Here is a 17,496-nt window from a genome sequence, read left to right as displayed (position 1 = left end):
GTCATTCCTACAAACAGCCGCAGTAGATCTGGGATTACTCGCAGTCTGACCACCACAAACAGCCTCACGAACGCAAGCTGAGCCCGACGGCAGTTTATACCAATGGCGATGGTATAAAGGAGGCGCTGATGCTCCTCAGGTGCGCGCTCACCTGTGGGACCGATGTTCGTTTTCACTTCAGAACAAAATTAACATGAAATAAGAGCGACGGCAGCGTGAGCATCAAAGAAACACGAGCACGCCAAACAGGAATCGGACCACAGTCAAACTTTCAGGTAGACTTTATTGTCAACATAGGGACAGCAGACAGGCGTGACCTTTGACCCTGATCCTCCAGGAGTCTGTTCAGTAGATCAGCAACAGGACGAGAACGAGGGGGAATAAATTAAAACCCAAAACAACTCGTCAGGTAAAAAACAAGAACAACGGGAACTCCACGCTACGAGAAACGAAAACAGAAGCTTCGAAAGGAATTCATAAAAAATCGATTAGAAAACGTTTCAGTTTTTGGTTTATTTCTTCCTCGCTGTGCTTCTGTGACTCTCTCACACACACACACACACACACACACACACACACACACACACACACACACACACACACACGCTCTCACACACACACACACACACACACACACACACGCTCTCACACACACACACACACACACACACACACACACTCTCTGTACATCAGATCAAACATCAGTATTTACACTCGTGTTAATAGATTCTATATCTTTAAATTCTCTCTTTGATGTCTGCAGCTCATCTCGTGGGCGAGGGAGTTATATACTTTAAACCCCACCCCCACCCAGGGCAGGACCAATCAGCAGCTGCTGTTCTTGAACTCTCCGTTCTCAGTGATTGACAGCTTGGTGGGGTTGCTTGGCGACAGGCCGTTGCGAAGGTTGGGCGTGCTGTAACGCTCCTTCACCTGCGTCAGCGCCGCCATCAGCCGTGAGTTCGCCGCATCCAGGGACCCGATCCTTTTCTCCTGATTGGATAAAGATGAGAAAGGGGGCGGGACAGGAAGTCAGACCGACAGGTAAACAACAACAACAAAGCAGTTTGGTGTTGATCGGAGAGTCGGGTCAAAACCACACAAGGAAAAATAGAAAGTAACATCCCTTAAATCCAAGAAACTTTAATGAAACTTTTATTAAAATACTGATTAAACGAGGTGACGGATAAAAAACAACTAAAGAAAAAAGATTTTTAATAAAAACGACTTAACCCTGAGCTCCTGAAATCACCTGAATCCAAATCAGGCTTTAATGAAAACATTTCACAGCTTTCTGAACACTAATGGATTTATCAGTGAAACATGTTCAGTGACACAAAGTTTACTACAAAGATCTTTAATCGGACACGTTCAAATAAAACCTGTGCGACCGACGAAACGATGCAGATTTAAAAGGACGATTTGGCCTCTTAACGCAACATTAAATGATTTAAAAAGGTTGAAAAAAAGACCAGCTCACACAAAATCTAAAAACGGTTCAGCTTAATAAAAGCGGCGACGTGGTTTTGACCCGACGTGAAAACAAAAACAACCACAGGAAGTTTGAGGGCAGCAGCCGAAAATATAAACAGCAGCCCAAAAAAGCTCAAACCAGCGAAAAAACAAAAAGGTGAAAGTCCAACGCCGTCTCCTGAGCCTGCTGACGACTCGCTTTATTTTGAAAGGGTGAACTAGAAGCTGTGGTGGTTTACAGGGAGGGGGGTGGGAGGTGGTGTGGGGAGGGGGAGGTGGGGTCTGCAGCCAAACTTAAACAAAACCAGCCGAGAGCGCAACATGCCGACACACCAACGTATTACAGAGCAGCTGGAACCAGCCGTCAGCTGAACTACAGGAGCCCCCGAGGCCCAAGAACGACTTTGAAGATGAAGCTGAGTGAAAATATTTAATTATTAATAAATGTTCTTATTTACTGTGACTGAAGGAAGGACGCTGTTCGTGAACGTTCTTTTGTCAAATTGAGTTTTTTATCCCCACGTGAACCAGAGGGGGGCGCCCACCAGGGGGCGCCGACAGCTGCACTAATCCTGAGCTCTTGATAAACTCAATGCTGAAACTCTGCGCTCTGATTGGCTGGTTCAACAGGTGTCAGGTGTGTTGGCAGTGTTTTTTCCCCCCCTAAAAATAAATTCATAAAAACAAAAAACACACAGCGTGGCGTTGGTGGTAGTGGCGGAGGAGGAAGGGGCGGGGCTACAGTTACTTGCCTGATTGGTTTATTTCACATCCGTTACTGACCTGAAATCAGTGGAGAGACTGTGAGACGTTTCAAAAGATTTAAAGTTTCGGTCACAGCTGCTGCTCGAACACGACGCATCGCTGCTTCCCTCTGAAACCCATTACCTGTGCCACAGGTGTGTCTGTACCTGAGCGTCGATGATCTTCTGTTTGGCTTCGATCACTGCCTGCATCTCTGCGTGGTCCCGCCGTAGCTCCTCCTCCACCGCCATCAGTCTGCAAATGTACAGAACATCATCATCATCATCACCTTAAATATCAACATCTGGGTCGTGTCCAAATCCATGGGCTGCTTCCTCCTGAGGCCGCATTTGTAGGCCGATTACGTCACAGCGATGCGCCGAAGGCTGTCCAAATTCCTCCGAATGCGGCCGACACACGCGTCCTCCTTTTCCCCGAATTTGAAGGATGGGTCAGGTGTGTCCTTCGTGACCCACCATATCCCAGAATTCATAGCGCAGCCCAGCCAATTCCAGTTTCCAACAATGGCGGCCGCTATTAAGTTTTAATATTACTCTTATTAATCTTTCTGGGTCACAAAATAAACTTTTAACATATTTTCAGGCGAGACTGTAGCTGTGTAAACATCAAATATCTGCTCGGTTTATCAAGACATCGCATATTTGCAGAGGTGCTCTGACGTTTTCAGAGACGTCTGTTTCCCACCAGCTGGAGAGCTGACCGAGCGCTGGAGGGTCACTGGAGCCGCCGAGAATTAGGTTAGGCTTATTATTACTTAAACGTAATATATAAGTACCTGAGACAACCTAAACATGTTCTTGTTGGGCTTTTTTCACTGTTTTATTTGTTTGTGAGTAAATCGGTTTGGCTGAGATTAAAGTTATTAGATTAGATCAAATAAAACTTTATTAATGCCCCGGGTGGTTTTCACACAGCTGAATAAACGTCAAACAGAAAACTGATTAAACAGACGTGTGAGACGGTCGAGAGTTTACTCCAGTGTCCTGTTACAGAGGGATGCAAAGGTTTGGGCAGCCTTGTTAATAGTCATTATTTTCCTGCATAAGTTGTTGGTTGTTACAATAAAAAAATGTTGGTTAAATATATCATAGAGGAGACACACAGAAGTGAAATGAAGTTTATTGGATTTACAGAAAGTGTGCAAGAATTGTTTAAACAAAATCAGGCAGGTGCACAAATCTGTTGTCATGTCATTGATTCCAAAACCTTTAGAACTAATTACTGGAACTCAAATTGGCCTGGTAACCTCAGTGACCCCTGACCTACATACACAGGTGAATCCAATTTAAGGGGGTCAATCGTAAAGTTTCCCTCCTCTTTTAATTTCCTCTGAAGAGTAGCAACACGGGGGTCTCAGAACAACTGTCATCATGGTGGGAAGGACACAGAAAGCTGCCTCAGAGAGTTACGCCGTCTGTCTCCACAGTTACGAACATATTGAGGCAATCAAAGACCACAGGCTCAGCTCAAGTTAAGGCTCGAGTGTCAGACCGAGAAACAGACAGGCGCAGTCGAAGATCGCAGCGGTCCCAGATCAGATGTCCACACTGGAACTCTTCCCCATGTTGCTGTCTGTGTTTATTGTGCTGTGGTGTGTTGATATCTGTGCATTCCTGTATTATCCTTCTGTCTTACACATTGTTTTTTCCTGCTACCTAGCCTGACCTGTCTCCCCAATGTGATGTTTGTATTGTATGTACGGTCGGCAAGGTCTGTCATCTCGGCTGTGGGCAAAAGACCTGCAACTGACAAATAAAGGCCATCTCATCTCATCTCATCTCATCTCATCTCATCTCATCTCGACAAGCCAGCTTCATTCTGGAATAAGCTGCTGTGGACAGATGAAACTAACATTGAGTTATTTGGCATAACACGGGGCGTTATGCACGGAGGAAACAGAACACAGCAGTCCCAGAAACACACCTGCTGCCTCCAGTAAAATGTGGTGGTGGCTCCATCACGCTGTGGGGGCAGTGCAGGGACACATGGTTTCCACTCAGTATCAGCAGATTCTGGAGACCAATGTCCAGAAATCAGTGACAGAGCTGAAGCTGCGCCCGGGCTGGATCTTCCAATGAGACAACGACCTGCTCAAAATCCACTAAAGCTTTCATGCAGAGGAACAAGGACAACGTCCTGGAACGTTCATCTCAGCCCAGACCTGAGTATTATTGAAACCTGTGGAGCTGTCCATGCTCAGAAGCCATCAAACCTGACTGAACGAGAGATGTTCTGTAAAGAGGAACAGTCCAAAATACCTTCAACCACAATCCAGACTCTCACTGACCCACAGGAAGCGTGTAGAGGCTGGAGTTTCTGCAAAAGGCGGATCTGCTAAATATTGATTTCATTTCTTTTTTGTGGAGCCCAAACTTATGCACCTGCCTGATTTTGTTAAAACAATTCTTGCACACTTTCTGTAAATCCAATAAACTTCATTTCACTTCTCAAATATCCCTGCGTGCGTCTCCTCTATGATGTATTTAACTGACGATTTATAAATAATGACTATGAACAAGGCTGCCCAAACGTTTGCATCTCACTGTATGTTTTAGACAGCAAGGAGCAGACGGCTGAGTTCATTAAACTCCACCGAGTCAGCGGCGACGCCGATCTGAAGGCTGGACCGTCCAATTCCACGGCCGTTTACTTCCGGCCAACCCGACCTTCTGAGGACCCGGCCCACGTAGGCCGCGAAGGCCGCGTCCTCAGGAGGATGCAGCCCATGAATTTGGACACGACCCTGGTTTGATTTACTTAAACTCCTCCTGAACACCTGAAGCCCATTTTCTGTGACATCAGCCCCGCCCCTTCCATCATGTGACCTGTGTGTGCGTACCTGCAGATGATGCTCTTCATCTGGGTGTCCTTCTCCTCCTGCTGCCTCCTCAGTCGCTCCTCGCTGTCCTCCAGCCGGTTTTTGTACTCGTGCAGCAGCTTCTGCATCTGCTGCTCCTGAGCGAGCAGCCGCCGCTCGTACTCCTCGAGGCGCCGCCCGGACACGCGCAGGCGCTCCTTCAGCCGAGAGATCTCCAGCTCGTACTGTGGAAACAGGAAGCAGTTTCACAGATATGAGCCTTCGTCGCTTCCTTATGGGCTTCGCCTGCAGCCCAGGTGTGCCTGTTACCTTCTCTGTGTTCCTGCCCTCCTCCCTGCTCCTCTCCCCTCCCTCCTCCTCGTACTGGCCATTGTTTAGGACCCATGCCGCCGTCCTCTCCACGGGAGACATCGCCACCGCCACCGCCTCCACTGGAGACGCCACCTGCACACAAAGCAGTGACATCATCAGAAACACACCTGAAACGCTAAAAGTCTGAGACTCGGCGGATTTCTGTCGTACCTGTGGCATCTGCTTGGTGGTGCTCTTTGGGGGCGGAGCCACGTTCTCCACAGAGCAGGTGGACGGTTGGCGGTTGATGATGCCAGCGGCAGGGGTGGGCGTTGGCTCGGTGTTGGCGCTGCTGCTGCTGCGCAGTGAGGCGCTGTGTGCAGCGGACCGTGGCGTCCTTGCCCCGCCCCCTTTGCTCTGCTGCTCCACCTTTATGATGTGGGCGGTGCCTGCTGTTGTGCTCTGACGAGGGATGGCGACCGCTGTGGCGGTGCCGGGTGGGAGGTCTTGCAGGGCATGGCGGCGTGGCGTAGAGCAGTCCTCGCTCTGCGTGCTCCGCCTGCTGCCCACCTCGTCCAGGCTGCTGTTGGACGGCGCGCGACCTTTGCCCCCCACCTGGCTGCCGAAGTCGTCAGAGTTGCTGTGGCTGTTGTGGGAGCTCTCGGTGCTCAGGTTCTCGGAGCTGGAGTCCTGCCGCAGCGAGTGGGCGGAGCGTGTTGTCGTGCTGTGGGCGGGGTTACTTAGGTGGTAGACGGGGTTCTGGAACGAGAGCGGCTGCAGGCTGCGCTGCTGACTGACGGAGGCGTGCAGTGGCCGCCTCACCTGCGGAGCGCTCTGTGGCTGTCCATCTCTGGGCGGGACTTTGGCCTGGTGTGGTGCCGGCTGAGGTGTGAGAGGGTTGGAGTGGGAGTAGGTAACCGGGGCAACGGCATGTCCGACGGAGGCCTGCGAGCCAACCCTGCTGAGACGGGGCGGGGCCTCGTGGTGTGGCGGGGGCCCCGCGTGGCCGTGGAGGCTCTGAGCGTCCTGCAGGTCAACCAGAGAGATGCTGCGACCGTTGGGCAGCAGCGTGTCGCGCTCCTCCTGGTCGGAGAAGCTGGTGTGGTTGGAGGGATGCTGCTGAGGCAACAGGGGGCGCTGACCCCGAACTGGTGTCTGCAGACTGCGAACCTCGCTGCGGCTGCAGGAAGTGAGACGTGAACAGCAGTTAGAGAAAATGAAACTTTTATGGCTGATTCCAAACGTTTCAGGTGAAAGCCTCGTGCAGTTAGGCGTCCCTCAGGGACCGATTCTGGGGTCTCTGATAATCACACCAACAGCATTGTCTCTGATGACTCTCCTTTATACCTCCATCTTCTGCAAATCTCATCTCTTCTGACATATTTCAGAAATGTCTTATGAAGCTAAGCTTGTTTGAAACAGCTGTGCACCTATTTAAACATTCATGCATGTCAGGAACAGGAAGTGTTGCACAGAAGCGGGTTTGATGAATCTTTGTGGTGAAGACACCAGAAACCTGTTAAACACCTGATCTGTCTGCTGATTGGTTACCTGTCACTGGGGTCCTCAAAGATTCGTTGCAATCCCGACGACAGGCTGCCGCTGATGTTGTGGGCGGAGCTGTGGTCCTGGAAGCGTCGCAGCTGCTGCTGGACGGGCGTTGGAGCGGCCAGGCAGCGAGTGATATCTCCCAGAATCCTCGGCAGCGGGCCCAGCTTCGCTATGGTGGCCTGCAGGAAGGAATTTTCACCCTGTGGTCGCCGTGTGTGCGTTTGTGTGTTTGTTCGTGGATGGTTTGAATGGAAGCACCAAGATGCGGTGGTGGTGGTGGTGGGGAAGCACATAACAGACAGGAAGTGAACAGAAAGAGGGGGGGGGGGAGGAAAAAACATGAGGGAAACTTAATGAGAACGAAAACAACTAGAACGACATGCTTCTACTGAACAGAACCAGAACCGACACAGCAGAGCCATGCTGAGACGGGTGAGGCAGGGGGGGAGTGGAGGGTGAGCTGGAGGGTGGGGGAGGAGCAGTTCAGGCCATGCTGTGATGTTCAGCCACGCAGCGTTAATGTGGTTAGATGAAGTCAAACATGTCACATCGAACACACCACTCAGCGATCAGCTGATAGACACATTCTGCACACAGTGATGTCATCCAGCGGGGTCAGGGTGTCCTGTGAGGACGCCGCCCGTGGCTGCTACCGGCCTGGTCGGGCTGTTTTCAGTCCAGCATCGTGCAGTTTGCAACATGTTGCTTTAATAACTGCTCAAAAAACTTAGAGGAACACTTCGACTCGCTCAGCATCAGGTCAACATCCTGCTGAGTCTGCAGCACCTGAGCTGTGTGTGAGTCAGTGTTCACCACACACACACACGCACACGCACACGCACACACACACACACACACACACACACACACACACACACACACACACACACACACTGTGTTGGTGGTTCGTGTGTCTGTACCTTGTCGAGCTGAGAGACGACCTCCCACAGGAGGGCGTGCAGGACGGACAGCTCGCGGCCGAGGTCGATGTAGCCCTCGAACCCCGGCGTGTTGGTCAGCGTCTCCGGGTTGGAAATCTCCGACAGGAAACGCATCATCCCCGCCCATTCGTGCTCCAGGAAGTCGTTCATGAAGGCCATGTACTCCTCCTTGTTTCCAAACCTTTGGAGGAAACGCAAAGTGAGATTTTGTTTTTTCAGAACAACCCCGGCGGCGCCGCTGACCTGCAGATACTCACTTGGTGAAGTTGGCGAGATTCTGGATGACTTTGGCGATGAGCGTGAGCGTGCGGGACGTTCGGTCGTCGGGATACTCCTGCATGAGGTTGAAGAGCGAGGGCGACATGATGGCGGGGCAGAGGAAGCGCAGGAAGAGCGAGGCGCTGATGAGGCGCTTGCTGATGTCCTGCTGGTGACCGCGGGCGACGCACTGCTGCTTCCACGAGGCGAACACTTCCTTCAGCTCACGAGGAAACACGCTGCGGAGACGGGAAGGAGCCGACAGCACTCAGAGAAGGAAGGAAGGATCAGGTAGCTGCTGCTTCCCGCCACACGCTGAAGGCTTTTAATACGCCTCAGCGAGCAGGATAACGTCGTTTACGCCAACACACACGGATCCCAACTTCCTGTCTCTGAGACTCAAACCGATCCCAGCGACAGCTTCACGGTCAGACCGAACGGCCTTCGAGCATCTGAAGGAGGACGACTTTAATTTACCCCAGAAAACATAAAACGTCTCCATCAAAGCCGGAGCGCCGTCGTCTGGCTGCTCATTGGACAAACAGGAAACATCTCACCTTCAAAGGCTTTTAATTCGCTCATTTTCAGTAGCAGAGCTCAAACATCAGACGCCACCTCACAACTTCCTGTAACACTTTGCTGCCGTTTCATCCAATCACCATGTTAACCTGCTGTGACCCTGATTAAACTCACAGGTCAAAGGTCAGCTCAGAGGAACAAACAGGCCTCCCGGTGGCAGCAGGGGGCAGAGGTTAACGGTAGACGACCTTCACTGAGCTCTGCTGGTTTTATCTGATCCCTGATGCTGTCACGTTAGTAACACAGTTACTCCTGCTCTGCTTCTTTTGTCTTTTTAAATGTCCTCACACGCGCACGCACACACACGCGCACACGCACGCACGCACACACACACACGCGCACACACACACGCGCGCGCGCACGCACGCACGCACGCGCACGTGTAAATAAAATTAGAGGTAAATAAATAATGGTTATTTGCCTTTAATGAGACAAGATGCAGCAGAGATGAAGCAGAGCTGCAGTCGTCTGGTCTTCCTCTCAGATACTCTGGAAGGCAACAACTCAAACTCACTGTGAACAACTAACAGCAGAATGAGCCTTTCTAAGCACGTTTCTTTTGTAAGTGGCCAAAGTCCATCTGCGCCCTGAAATTTTGCTAGCAGTTTTTAGCAGAAGTCCCGACCGATTCTTATTCTTCACCGTCAGGTTACCAAACCAGGCAGCGATACAAAAGGACGTCACAGATTCGATAAAACTTCTATAAAACAAAGACAACAGATGAGATGAGACATTAAAAGATCTCCTTTTCCTTAAAAAGAACCGTCGTTGTTGAACTTTTTTAGTGGCATCAGCATGAGATTCAAAACAGTTTATGATCAAGTACCACAGACAGATATTTATAACTCTCAACGATCCCAATATCAGCGGGTTTAATGATGGAGGGTGATGAGCTATAAGAGGACTTCCTAAAATCTATAATCATGTCTTTAGTTTTTGACACATTAAGTGAAAGGAAGGACTCATCACACCAATCCACAACATCATCTACAACCTGTCCACGGCCTGACTCGCCCCCACTAGAAGACTGACGATCACTGTGTCGTCAGCAAACTTCAGGATGTGTCTGTTTGTGAAACTGCTGCGACACTCACTCGTGTACAGAATGAACAGAAGGAGGCAGCACGCTGGGGTGATGCAGCAGAGCAGGAGAGCACATCAGGAAACACATGATTCACCCTCACACAGACAGTCTGTCACCCAGCCGACCACACTAGTTTAAAATGATTGTAAAGCCTGTCAGCAAGTAAGAGGGTTGAATTGTATTAAATGCAGATGAAAAGTCAAATAATAATCTTGCATGGGTGTGGGGGGCCTCAAGATGCTTATACAAGATGCAGGAGTGTGACAGCAGCGTCCTCCACACCTCTCCCTGCTCTACAGGCGAACTGGACGGGGTCAAGATGGTGTTCAACATGCATTAAAATCTTCTTAATTATCTTCTCAAATGTCTTCATCACTAAAGAAGTCAGAGCCACAGGCCTAACATCATTCAGTGCCTTAGCAGAACTGCCCTCAGCAGCAGGAACAATGACAGCATGTTTCCAAAGCTGAGGCACCGTCTGTAGCTCTGAAGAAAGTGAGAAGATAAGGTGAAAATCCCACTCAGCTGATCTGCACAAGCTCTCAGTACCTGTCCACAGACGCTGTCAGGTCCAGGACTCTTACTCTTAGTGTGTCTGAAGAGATTAGCTACCCCCCCATCAATACAACATGATGGGGGAGTGATGGTGCCGGTCTGCCTAGAACAGTCAAAGTTCTCAAAACGCAGGTAAAAACTGTTGAGACTGATGCCAGACGTTTGTCAGAGGTAAACCCCTCTAACGTGATATTACTTTTAGCTTTGGTCTGTAGCCCTGCCATTGTTTTCATACCAAGCCAAGCTCTTTAGGGGGTGTTTGAGAGAAGTTTGAAGACTCCTCTCAAACACCCTCAGCTGCTGGGACCCAGTCGTACCAGTAGGAGTTGATAATCTTGCAGAAGGCCAGCTCGCAGCACATCTTCAGGTTGCTCTGATGTTCGGCCAGGTCTCCGGTGGAGCATCGGCTCGGGTCCACCTCGCAGTTCTCGTCCGACTCGTACAGAGCTTTAATGAACTCGCCTGCAGACACAGACGGACGATGCATGAAGACAAACTGACGACCGGGCGAATCAAACCACACAGGAAACAGTTTTTTAGGAGGCGGCTGAATTTACTGGACACGTCTTCCCTTCATACTCTTAACGTTTCACGAGTCACAGCACGTCTGAGCACATTATCTTATCTGAGCACCTGTGTTGAGGAGCCACCTGTCACACATGCTGTTTCAGAGTGAAACGCAGCCAGGTCCAAACCAGTATGAATTTAAATATGAACTGGAGCGACTGGTTTCACCTTTCTGGCTCTCTCATTAAGAGTGAGGCCTTCACTGTCAGCAGAGAAACTCTGTATTTACAGCTTCCATCCCTGTTAATCTTTAATGAGTCGCCCTCTGAACCTGATGACTGTTTAACGGGCGACACAGCGCGATGACACGACTCGGCGAGCTGAAAAGTTGATGAGCTGAAAATACGACAATAAAAAGTCGCTGTGACAATCAAACGCCTTTAATCGATGAAACCTGCCGAGGAGGCAGGAACTTATTTCTATTTCCAGACATGAAGCTATAAATATTTTAACGAGGGTGACGCTGCTCGTGTCTTTGAAGCGTCTCTCAGTAACAGTTTGAAGAAGCTTTATTGGTTTGTAATGGCGGCGGTCTCAGCGGGCCTTCTGCTGTCACGGCCTCGACTATTTACAGCGTCTCTTCACAGCAGAGCAGAATCAGCCGGAGGAGGATGAGGATGATGCAGCAGAGCAAACACATAATTAAAAATAATTTAAAAACTCAGTCTGCTGACAAAATCTTCACCGACTTTCTTCTTCATGTGTTTTTTTCTTTTTCGTGGCGTCAGCTTTGCCGGCGAGGTGGCGTCTGCTCTGTGGAGCAGCTTTGCATGACTCACAGTTCATAATAATCCTCCTTTATCTGACACCAGGACTCTGTACAGCTCCTCAGTTTATCCTGTCTGAAACAAGCAGCTTTAGCTCCTCCTCCTTTAAACCAACTTTCAGAAACGGCGGGTGGGCGTGGCTTCTGAGATTACTATAAAAGGATACCTCATCTCTATGACATCGTACGAATCCAAGAGTACAAAAACTGTGTGAAACTGCACGGTTAGTCAGCGGCTCGGCGCTGCTCATAACTCTGATTCATTGATTAGATGCTAATTAATTATTTAACTGCCAATTATCAATACAGCTGATTATCATTTTTAAGACCTCTCTGAGACTAGATTTGGATATTTTGTTTTCTTAATTGTAAACCTCTGGATCCAATAACAGTTTAAAAATTCACAGGATAAACAAGGTGACTCCGCCCACCAGACGGCAGGTTACAGGTGTGTGCGAGGCTCACCCAGCGCGTCGTGCAGGTATTTCTGTCCCACCAGCTTCAGATACTCCTCGATGGCCTTGGTGGCCAGCGTGTTCTCCCTGAAGATCAGGACGTCGTGGTCGGCGCATCGATCCACCTCTGACATTACCAGGTCTGTCAGGAAGTCCTGAGGAAGAAGAGGCGGAGATGAAGAGGGCGCCATCATAGTTAATCGCCTCACTTACAACATTGGTGCATTTACAAACGCTGCACGCCTCCTCTGTGATCCATGACATGAGCTTCACTGACCAACTCTGGTTAATGTTAATGGAGTTATGGAGTAAACGTGCTTTATGGATCATTTTGGGCTTTTACTGAATCTGCACGGATTCACTGGAATCATCGAGGATGGGAATCCTCCGGCAGCGAGCATTTATGGAAACGCCGTGTGAAGGCGGGTCCAGAGCGAGCGCTACCTGCAGTTTAAACCTCTGGGCCGACATGTTTAGCTAACAGGAAGTCAAACGTCAGCGTGGCTGATTCTGACCTTTGCCCTGCCCGTGCTCTGCAGGATGTGGACCAGCGCGCACGCCATCTCCTCCTTGTTCTTCACGCTGATGACGGGCTCGAGCACCGAGCACAGCATGGTGTAGTTGTTGGTGACGAACTCGGCGAACTCCTTGTACTGCTCCATGGGCAGGATGGAGATGGTCTGGAAGCGCGACTTGATGCGGATCGACGGCCCGCCGCCTTTGCCCTTGCTGGTGGTGGGCGTGCTCACCGGGTACCACTTCTCCACGAACTGCCGGCCCGTCACGCTCGCCACCGGGATGTTGACCAGGCCCACGTAGTTGTTCTTGTCCTTTTTCTTCTTCTTGTCCACGTCGCGGTAGATGTGCACGGTGATGCTGTGCACGCCGGGCAGGCTGGAGAAGTCAAAGTACTCGCCCCAGAACAGGCTGTCGTGGCGGGTCTTGCTGGTGGTCCGGGCGTACAGGACGTCGTCCAGACACAGCTCGCAGAAATATTTCTTCTTAGGCGGCAGGTCTTTGGCTTCGATGATCCAGAGTCGCAGCAGGTTCTCGGCGCGCCGGCAGTTGTCCTGCGAACGCAAAGACACCGTTTGTTAAACTGATTTTGTGACAGCACAAACTAACGGACTGCAACTGCAGTTCCTCTGATGGCCACTAGAGGCGTTACAGCAGAAGTAAATATTTCATGGGTGCAGCAGGACAGGAAGTCGGCGTTGAACTGAACAAACTCTAGTTAGAGCTCGTCTCACCTTGTTGGGCTGAATCGTCCTCCTCAGGTTCTCCATCCACTTGTCTCTCTCTGAGGCCGACGTGCAGCTGAAACACTTGCTGCCGCCCGAGTACGTCACCTGACAGGTGAGACAGAGAGGGAGGGTCATCGAAACAACCAGGGGTGCAAAGTGACACGACTACTTACAGGTACCTGCTAAAACATCCAAAGGTAACAAGACCGGGACACAAAACATATCTGCTCTTTTCTATATCCGTCTTTATTTATTCTACAGCGCTGAAAGGACCTGATCAAACTCATCGTTTATCAGTTTTGTGACGTGAAAGTGGAGCTACATCAGTCACAACGAGCAGCGTGGATCCACTTCACGAGCGTCAGTAAAAACGAACGCCGTGCTGCCCTCCAACACAAACAACAATTAATTAGAAAATCTTTCTGCTGTTAATCATCAGCTTTAACTGAAGCTCAGCTCAGACGTTTCGCCGTGCTTCACCTCGAAGCAGAACTCCTGTCCCAGGATGCTGCTGTGCAGAGGCTTGATGAACACGTCCTCCTCCATGCTCAGGTCCAGAGCCTCCACCGCGCTGCCCGGGCTCAGCAAAGACTCATGGGAGCTCGACTCCTTCAGCTTGGGAAGCACGCGAGATCTGGAAGACAGGAAGGAGATGGAAAGGTAAACGGATGTTAGGGCGAGTTTAAACCACAGGGGGCGCCGCTGAGCCCGGTAAGCGGCGCCACCGGCTTCACCAAACTCCACCCGAGCCGAGAGCACCTACGAAAAACAACCACAGAGCCAGGAGAGGGGGGGGCCCCAGAGCATCCCTCCCACCTCGACCCTCCGGCAGACGCGCAGCAGCTCTGGTCACCGCCGCCGCCGCGCTTCACCCACACAGTCCAGCAGCCGGTAAACAAATCCTGAGACGGCCAATCGCATCCTGCCTGCGGGACCGTAACCGTGGCAGCGGCCCCCGCTGGGACAGCCGGCGCTTGGCAGCGAGTGTGACGCAGCGAGGAGCGTCTCAGAGGACGCAATAACGAGGAAGAGCTGCAGCGCTACGAGCAGCAGAAGAATATTGAATCATTCAATACAGCGCCAATAAATCAGAATAAACTCTGCAGCGAGGCTTCACGGTCACGTGACGGCGCCGACGGCGCTTTTGCAGTTCAGAGCTGATTTTTAAACAGAAACTGGTGAAGCTGCTTTTACCTTTAATGCTCCGACCGGCTGGACCCGCTCACATCAGCCACACCACAACTTCTGCTTTTTATTTGAGCCTCAAACAAAGTTTTCTGCAGATAAAATCTGAACCTGCGTCTCTGAGAAGCTCCTGTTTCAGGTGGTTTCACTTCCCCCGTGTTTATCCAGCGCTGGTTTCCAAATGTTTCCCCGAAGCTCATCGAAGGGTCGGCTGGTTCGTAGCCCCCTCCCACACATGTGCACGCACACACACACACACACACACGGTTATGACACCAGAGTTTCCTCTGATTGGATCATGAGATGGAGACCCGTCCGTGGAGCATCTGCAGACCACAGCGTGTTGTGTAAGCGTTCACTGCTCTGCATGAGATCAGGGGTCATTTCGAATTCACTGAGTGTGTTTGTGCACTTTCTCTGCTGATGCAGTGACGACGCAGCTCTTTCTGCAGAGTCACACTGAGAGCAACAAAAACAACAGCGTGAAGTGAATCATCACGGTTTCCTGTGCAGACGTCCAGGTTAAACCAGAAGGAAACTAATCAATGTGATGGAAACGTGTGTGTGTGTGTGTGTGTGTGTGTGTGTGTGTGTGTGTGTGTGTGTGTGTGTGTGTAATCCTCCCGCTGTGTCAGATGAGTTACATAAACCCGGATTACCGGCCTGAGATCAGCAGTGATGCTGTGACATCATGATGCTGAATTAAACGCTCTGACCGTTAGATTCCATCATTGTCGGCCTCGTGATTAAAAAACTGCTTTTATTAAAGCTGAGACTGAAGGTTAAACACCGAGCGATGCACGAGCTTCATCATCTGCCATCCTGATCAAGGCTGGTCACAAACCAACAGCGACGCTCAGCTGGAAGCATCGCTGTGCATTTGACTAATCCGAGACATTTGGCTCTCCGTCCACAAAGCACCAACCAGAAGAAGCTCTTCACTCATTTTAAAGCATCGTCACGCTTTCACTGAATTCAGGTGTACGACAAATAACCTCAGATCTATCTGTAGGTCAGCAGTTTGCCAAGTTTCACTCAAACCTGCAGTTCCTCTGACGTCCACTAGAGGCTCCAGCAGTGAGTCAGGTCTTATACACCGGCCTGTTAAAATCCAGCTTTACAGCAGGACTGCATCAAGATGCCGACACAGTGCAGAAACCAACGTGTGAGCACACGCATCGTTTGTATACAGTCTGTGGGGTTGACTTCCTGTCCCGTCAGCTGATTTCTGATCAGGTGTGCGTCAGGATGATTAAAGGAAAAAACTCCTTATCTGGAAATCCCTGCAGCTCGAAGCTTCAGACTGTGGATGCATTAATTAACCTTGAAGGCAGCTCCTAGCCTCGAGACTAATTTCCCCTGGTGGTCGCATGTGGTATTACAATTTTAAAACTAAACCACTACTGAGCACGTGCAGAAGCTGGCACCCATCAACACAAACCCAGGAGTGGGAAACTTTTCACGCTCACGACCTGCTTTAGATCCAAAAACCTGCAGTTTCAGCGCGAGTTCAAACACGAGCAGAGGAATCGAGCGCTCCGGTTAGAAGACGTTTGCTAAGACCTGCCTGGTCATGTGACCTGCAGCCGCAACGCTCCATCGGTGAAACACAGTAAGCCATGTTTCACCAAATAAAAGAGACAGTCATAAAACACACAACCTGACTGCTTCTTTGAGTGTCAGCAGAGTGTAAACACACACACACACACACGCACACACACACACGCACACACGCACACACGCACGCACGCACACACACACACACACGCACACACACACACACACACACGCACACAGGAAGGGCTGGTCTCCTGCATTAGGACAGAAACCTGATCCACTCTGCTGCCAGAGGAAGACGAGGAGGAAGCACTTACAGGTCTAAGCACACACACACACACACACACACACACACACACACACAGCATCTCTGTCTATGGTAATTCCTGTGATGATGATGATGATGAAGGGCACAGCTGGGTGAATCAGAGGAAGTTTTCAGTTGAACATCTTCTGGTGTGAGACCAGGAGACACAGAAATCCAGAGTTTTCTTAAAAGTTTTTCCCACAGTGCACCTCTCTGTGTACAGTATTGGCTCCTCGGGGCTCCCGTAGCAACATTATTGAAGCGCAGCAAACAGCAACGCGGCCGCGCTCGGCAGACCGGGTCACCTTCACGGTTCTGAGGCTGCTCGCAGATTTATTTTTGGCTGTCGACCCGTCGCGTGGGTTCTGCGGCACCACAGGACATTAACTCTGCTCCGTAACGAGCTCGACTTCAACCGCTGCGCTCAGATAACACCGGAGCTCGCGGTGCGGCTCCCTGCGGCTCAGCTCAACCTCAAACTTCATCTGAGACGTCTGTCAGCGCTTCTCCATCGCCCACAAACCCGGAGACTCCCGTCCAAAGACAGCAGGAGTCAGTCAACCAATCACAACGCACCGTTTTCATCTCACACGCGCGAGTGCAGTCCTACCTGAATCGGAGCGATTTGGAGAGCTGAGCTATCCGAGCTCTGCGGAGGAGAGAGGACGAACCATCCATCAGGAGTCAGAGCTCAGAGCTGACTGAGAGCGAGGCTGCGTGTGTGTGTGTGTGTGTGTGAGTGTGTGTGTGTGCGTGAGTGTGTGTGTGTGTGTGTGTGTGTGTGTGTGTGTGCGTGAGTGTGTGTGTGTGTGTGTGCGTGAGTGTGTGTGTGTGCGTGAGTGTGTGTGTGTGAGTGTGTGTGTGTGTGTGTGTGTGTGTGTGTGTGTGTGAGTGTGTCTGTGTGTGAGTGTGTGTGTGTGCAGCATTATCCTGATGTCCAGCTGGCTGTCACTCTGTCGGTTATAAAGCTGCACTCAGCATCAGCACCACGCACACAGAGGCTGGGACAGATGTTGTGCAGAGGTTCAGCAAACACTTCCTGGTGTCACACACTTCCTGTTGGCCGTTAAACCTCGCTCAGGCTTGAAGCTCCTCCCACA

At 50.6% G+C, this 17,496-nt stretch overlaps 1 protein-coding gene across 6 annotated transcripts in view; it reads right to left on the bottom strand.

Moving 5' to 3' along the window:
- Positions 1 to 633: 633 nt before the first annotated feature.
- Positions 634 to 17,496, bottom strand: part of rasal2 (RAS protein activator like 2) — a 62,912-nt gene continuing 46,049 nt past the window's right edge. For 4 of the 6 annotated variants that reach the window (XM_026149134.1, XM_026149131.1, XM_026149135.1 and 1 more), the window contains 13 exons: positions 13,828 to 13,981; positions 13,354 to 13,452; positions 12,619 to 13,173; positions 12,114 to 12,258; positions 10,633 to 10,777; positions 8,097 to 8,336; positions 7,819 to 8,020; positions 6,899 to 7,098; positions 5,579 to 6,527; positions 5,366 to 5,500; positions 5,078 to 5,280; positions 2,385 to 2,472; positions 634 to 993 (listed from right to left, as the gene is read on the bottom strand). In XM_026149134.1, coding sequence (XP_026004919.1) covers positions 826 to 993; positions 2,385 to 2,472; positions 5,078 to 5,280; positions 5,366 to 5,500; positions 5,579 to 6,527; positions 6,899 to 7,098; positions 7,819 to 8,020; positions 8,097 to 8,336; positions 10,633 to 10,777; positions 12,114 to 12,258; positions 12,619 to 13,173; positions 13,354 to 13,452; positions 13,828 to 13,981 — 3,283 coding nt within the window. In that variant the 3' untranslated portion in view covers positions 634 to 825. Of the gene's footprint in view, positions 994 to 2,225; positions 2,257 to 2,384; positions 2,473 to 5,077; positions 5,281 to 5,365; positions 5,501 to 5,578; positions 6,528 to 6,898; positions 7,099 to 7,818; positions 8,021 to 8,096; positions 8,337 to 10,632; positions 10,778 to 12,113; positions 12,259 to 12,618; positions 13,174 to 13,353; positions 13,453 to 13,827; positions 13,982 to 17,496 lie in introns of all 6 variants that reach the window. The other 2 variants (XM_026149132.1, XM_026149133.1) reach the window with 2 other exon arrangements.

This window comes from Astatotilapia calliptera, chromosome 18, assembly GCF_900246225.1.
Source record: "Astatotilapia calliptera chromosome 18, fAstCal1.2, whole genome shotgun sequence".
Lineage (NCBI taxonomy): Eukaryota > Metazoa > Chordata > Actinopteri > Cichliformes > Cichlidae > Astatotilapia > Astatotilapia calliptera.
This window is presented reverse-complemented; position numbering and strand designations above follow the sequence as displayed.